General features: G+C 33.1%; 1 protein-coding gene across 1 annotated transcript in view; it reads left to right on the forward strand.

The window, feature by feature from the left end:
* Positions 1–5,036, forward strand: part of LOC107661162 (nidogen-1-like) — a 51,827-nt gene that overhangs the window by 22,798 nt on the left and 23,993 nt on the right. Inside the window, exons 8-9 of the mRNA XM_016450630.1 lie at positions 567–800; positions 4,303–4,440. Of these exons, the coding sequence (XP_016306116.1) occupies positions 567–800; positions 4,303–4,440 (372 nt within the window). The remainder of the gene's footprint in view (positions 1–566; positions 801–4,302; positions 4,441–5,036) is intronic.

The following is a 5,036-nucleotide window of genomic DNA, read 5'->3' on the forward strand; positions in this document are numbered from 1 at the left end:
TGTTCTATAGCTAATGTAAAGCTAATAACTCAACCTTTGGGGTTTGCTTTGTGTAAATTTATAAAAATGACAGCATTCTAAAAACGAGACGCTCAAGTTAAAAGAAGTAAAAATTTAAAAAAGATTCTGAAATGTATATATATATATATATATATATATATATATATATATATAGTAGATTCTAAACATTTTTACATTTTCAAAAATGCATTTCAAATTTTCAAAAATGCATTTTTTCCCATTCAACTGCTGGTGTCTCCCATTTTTAAAAATGCTAAATGGCATTCTGTGTTAACAGCCCCAACAGCAGCATGCATTTATCTTACTAACAACAGAAATTGAAGCCAAGCAGCTTCCTATGTTCACTTGAAAAAACCTTTTAATCTAAAGCTGAAACATATGAACACATGAACTTGTGCGGTTTAATGGCACAAACATTTGTGAACTCTAGCCCCTCTTTGAGTATTGCAGTTTGTTACCCATGCATGTTAAGTATGTTGCATTTGCCTTCATGTCTATAGCATGCTGTCTATATCAGTCCTCAATCTTCTCTGCGATGTTCACAGTGATCACGTCCTCATCGCGGCGGGATTACACCGTTAGCATGCCGGACGGTAGCGTTCGCACACACAGCTACCTGTGGACACAGAGCATCAAGTTCCAGAGGTGCCCACACGAGGAGGTCCTGAGCGCTGTGCCGGCGAGCCAACAGCTCAGCGTCGACCAGATCTTCGTCATGTACGACTCCAGCAACCAGCTGATCCGCTTCGCCATGAGCAACAAGATCGGCTCCATCCACAGTAAGAAAATCTAGAACTATAGCAGACACGTGAACATTCGCCGCTTAGTGCTAAAACACACGACACAGTCACTAAACACTGGGTTCTGTCATATATATGTGTTGGATAATGACTCATACACTACTGTTGAAAGTTTGGGGTCGGTAAGATTTCCTAATGTTTTTGAAAGAAGTCTCTTCTGCTCACCAAGGCTGCATTTATTTGATCAAAATGCTGAAAAAAATGTGAAATATTATTATAATTTAAAATAACTGTTTTCTATGTGAATATATGTTAAACTGTAATTTATTTCTGTGATCAAAGCTGGATTTTCAGCATCATTACTCCAGTCTTCAGTGTCACACCATTATTTATTTATTTTAATTGCACATTTCCATGATTTTATTATTTTTTAGTAAGTATTTTATTATTTTAAAATCATTCACTTTAATTCTATATTTTATTGGTTTTTATTTAGCTATTATTTAAATTCAAAATTATTTTTAATTTTACAAATTTATAGTGTTATTATTTTTTAATAAGCATTTTATTTTTATTGTTATTACTTTAAAATAATTTATTTTAACTGGACATTATGGGTTTTTATTTAGCTATTATTTAAATTCTAAATTATTTTTAATTTTACAAATTTATAGTTTTTTTAGTAAGCATTTTATTTTGTCTATTATTTTAAAATTATTTATTTAAATGTTAAATTATTTAAATGTTTTTTTATGATTTTGATGAATTATCTTCCTTCAGAAATCATTCTAATATGCTGATTTGCTGCTCAAGAAACATTTCTGATTATTGTCAATGTTGAAAACAGTTGGGCTGCACAATATTTTTGTGGAAACTGTGCTACATTTTAGTTTTAAGGATTCACAGATGAATAGAAAGTTCAAAAGAGCAGCATTTATTTGAAATAGAAATCTTTTGTTACATTATAAACGTCTTTACTGTGGCCTTTGATCAATTTAATACACACTTGATGAACAAAAGTATTAATTTCTTTAAAAAGAAATCTTACTGATCCCAAAAATTGAACTATGACTGTTCTTTACTAACTCTGCAGGTTAAGTTCATGTATGGGATCTCAGTAGAAACTTTAACTCAGTCTCCCGCTGATGTTTATGACTGTGTGTTCTGGGCCAAAGGTGGTGCGAGTGTTTGTGCTGGTTTCTGTAAGCCGATCTGAGTTAAAACCGCAGCTGAAGAAGAGCGCTAACATCTGTGCGGTTCAAACACACGCCGTCTCTCGTTTAGGACAAACGTCCGTCAGCAGGAGCCGTAACCAGCGTGTTGGTGGTTATTAAGATCAGCATCTCGCTGAGTTTTAAAGGGGTCATCGGATGCTACATGCACTTTTACAAGTTGTTTGAACTGAAATGTGTGTTGGCAGTGTGTGTACACAACCACCCTATAACGTCATTTACTCCCGACATCTGAGCCACTGAAGACGCAGTGCATTACATTGTTTCTGAAGGGAATGCTCCCCGGATCTACATAAATGCGTCTATGTTCGCGCGAATCATTCGTGATCTAGCTTCACCTCCAGAAGAAGTGAGTGTAAGGTTTTGTAATGAATCTTTGCAAATCGTCTTTCCTAATAACGTGCTAATTAGCAAGTTTCACGATGAATGCGGCTAAAGTAAACCGTCTTTCAGAGAGTGGCTCAGAAGAGAGGGGCAAGGCAAGCAGAGCTCATTAGCATTTAAAGCAACATGTAACAAAACGGGTCGCTGTGAACAAAGCTGTTTTTGACAGGGTAAAAAGGGTGTTGTTTTACACTACCATTGAGAAATTTTAACCAAATTATGTTTCCAAATTACCAAATTAGACTTTATTAAAGGGGTCATATGATGCTTTTTTAAAGATCATTATTTTGTGTATTTGGTGTAACAGAATATGTTGATGACCCCTTTAAGGGTTTTTCCATTGTTTTAGTTTTAGTTTTAGTATAACATTATAATACCATTCATATTTTTACTTTTTTTATAATTTAAAGAAGAAACCAATCCGATGTATAGTTGACATTTGAGGCTTAATACTATAGAAAAGCACTAAAGGTTTTTCAGTTAGAGTGTTTTCAGCTTGTTTATTTTTTATATAAATATACAGCATGCAGTTGCATAAAACAATGGTATAAACATCATTCAATGTAAATTGTGATAATCGTAATTAATAATCATAATTATAATTTCAAGGGAATAATCGACAATTATGATTTTTGTCATAATCGTGCAGCCCTAATTTATATATATGATATGTGACCCTGGAGCACAAAAGCAGTCTTAAGTCGCTGGGGTATATTTGTAGCAATAGCCAAAAATACATTGTATGGGTCAAAATTATTGATTTTTCTTTGTAACAATATCCACTACAGTTCAAAATCTGAGGTCAATTCATTTTATTTTCTTTCTTGTTTATTTTTAAAGAAATTAATAGTTTTATTCAGCAAGGATGTGTTAAAGTGATAAAAAAAAGTGATAGTAAAGACTTACATTGTTAGAAAAAAATTATTCTATTTCAAATAAATGTTGTTCTTTCTAACGTTTTATTCATTAAAGAATCCCCCAAAAAATATTAGGGAGCACAGCTGTTCACAACAATAAATAAATCATAAATCAGCATATTAGAATGATTTCTGAAGATCATGTGACACTGAAGACTGGAGTAATGATGCTGAAAATACAGCTGCACATCACAGAAATAAATTTTATTATAAAGTATATTAAAATAGAAAATCATTAAGTTAAATTGTAATAATATTTCACAATATTGCTGTTTTTTCTGTATTTTTGATCACATAAATGCAGCCTTGATGAGCATAAGAGACGTCTTTAAAAAACATTAAAAGTCTTCAAACTTTTGAACAGCAGTGTAACATATATATTTAATATATTTAACTTTACATCTTTGTATCTCTTTACGATGTACTGTAAGTATGTAGGCAAAGTTGGATATATTATAGCAGTTGTAGGTTATAATTAATAATTTCTTATGTGGCGATATTGAGGATTATGAAGCCAGTAAGGTTTAAATGATGCATGTAGTAAATGACAGGGTTAAAAAAGGAAGTAGTATTTTTGTGGCTTCTTTGATTGGTCAGTTTTATGGATAAATGAAAGAGTGTTTTATGATTCAGAAGAGCGTAAAAGATGATGCTTAAAAAAATGAAAAGATGGATTTATGCTATCCAAAAGATTGGATATAATGCTACTTTGGCTTGGAATAATCTACAAAGCATTCTAAAGCTGACAGTGTTTCCATCATTACATGAATTTAAGCTAATTTTAACAAGCTGTGTGTTTTATCCTTTGGTGAATTGTTGTTGTGATCTTTGATTTGTGTTATGATGTGAACTTGTATATACTATGTTATTTGTTGCTGCTTTCTTGGCCAGGTCACTCTTGCAAAATAGATTTTAATCTCAATGAGTTTATAACCTGGTTAAATAAAGAAATGCTGCGACTCTCAGCTTTTGATGTGGTTTTATATTTATGTGCGTGGTGTGTTTTAGGCGGGATCCCGGAGCAGAATCCCTGTTTCACCGGGAGACACGGATGCGACACTAACGCCTTCTGTCGTCCCGCTCAGGGAAAAGAGTTCAGCTGCGAATGCGCCGCTGGATTCATTGGCGACGGACGGGTTTGTTACGGTAACGATCCTCGTTCACAGATTATCAGTGTTGGGAAGGTTACTTTGGAAATGTAACAGGTTACAGATTACAAGTTACTGTAATTAAGGGGAGACACTGCAGGCAAAAGCACTGTTTTTGTCAATTTTGAGATTTTGGGCTTTTTGGCATTTCATAAAGTGTTTTTTCAGACTAGTGGAAAGAAAACATCCAAAAAAAAGACACTGTTTTATAGCACTTTATCTATTTGTGTCAATAGATTTCAATTGCAATACATATTTTTAAAGGCTGTTTTCTCAAAATGAGTTTTTTCTCCCACACCGAGCCATAAATCACCACTTCAGTAGCACTTTAGTACAGTAGTACTAAATAAAAGCTTATTTATTCAACTTTCAGATGATGCATAAATCTCAATTTCGAAAAATTGACACTTAAAGGCACAATATGTAAGATTTTTTTATTAAAATATCCAAAAACCACTAGAACAGTGTTATATATTTTGCTGACTTGTGTGCTTACATTATCCCAAATGTTTCGAAGAATGTTTAAATCCAGAGAAATAAGCAATTTTAACTAGTGACACGGAGCGTGTCTATAGTGTCATTGTGTCGCCTGCT

Source organism: Sinocyclocheilus anshuiensis, unplaced genomic scaffold (assembly GCF_001515605.1).
Source record: "Sinocyclocheilus anshuiensis isolate Anshui unplaced genomic scaffold, SAMN03320099.WGS_v1.1 scaffold2737, whole genome shotgun sequence".
In the NCBI taxonomy this organism is placed as follows: Eukaryota; Metazoa; Chordata; class Actinopteri; order Cypriniformes; family Cyprinidae; genus Sinocyclocheilus; species Sinocyclocheilus anshuiensis.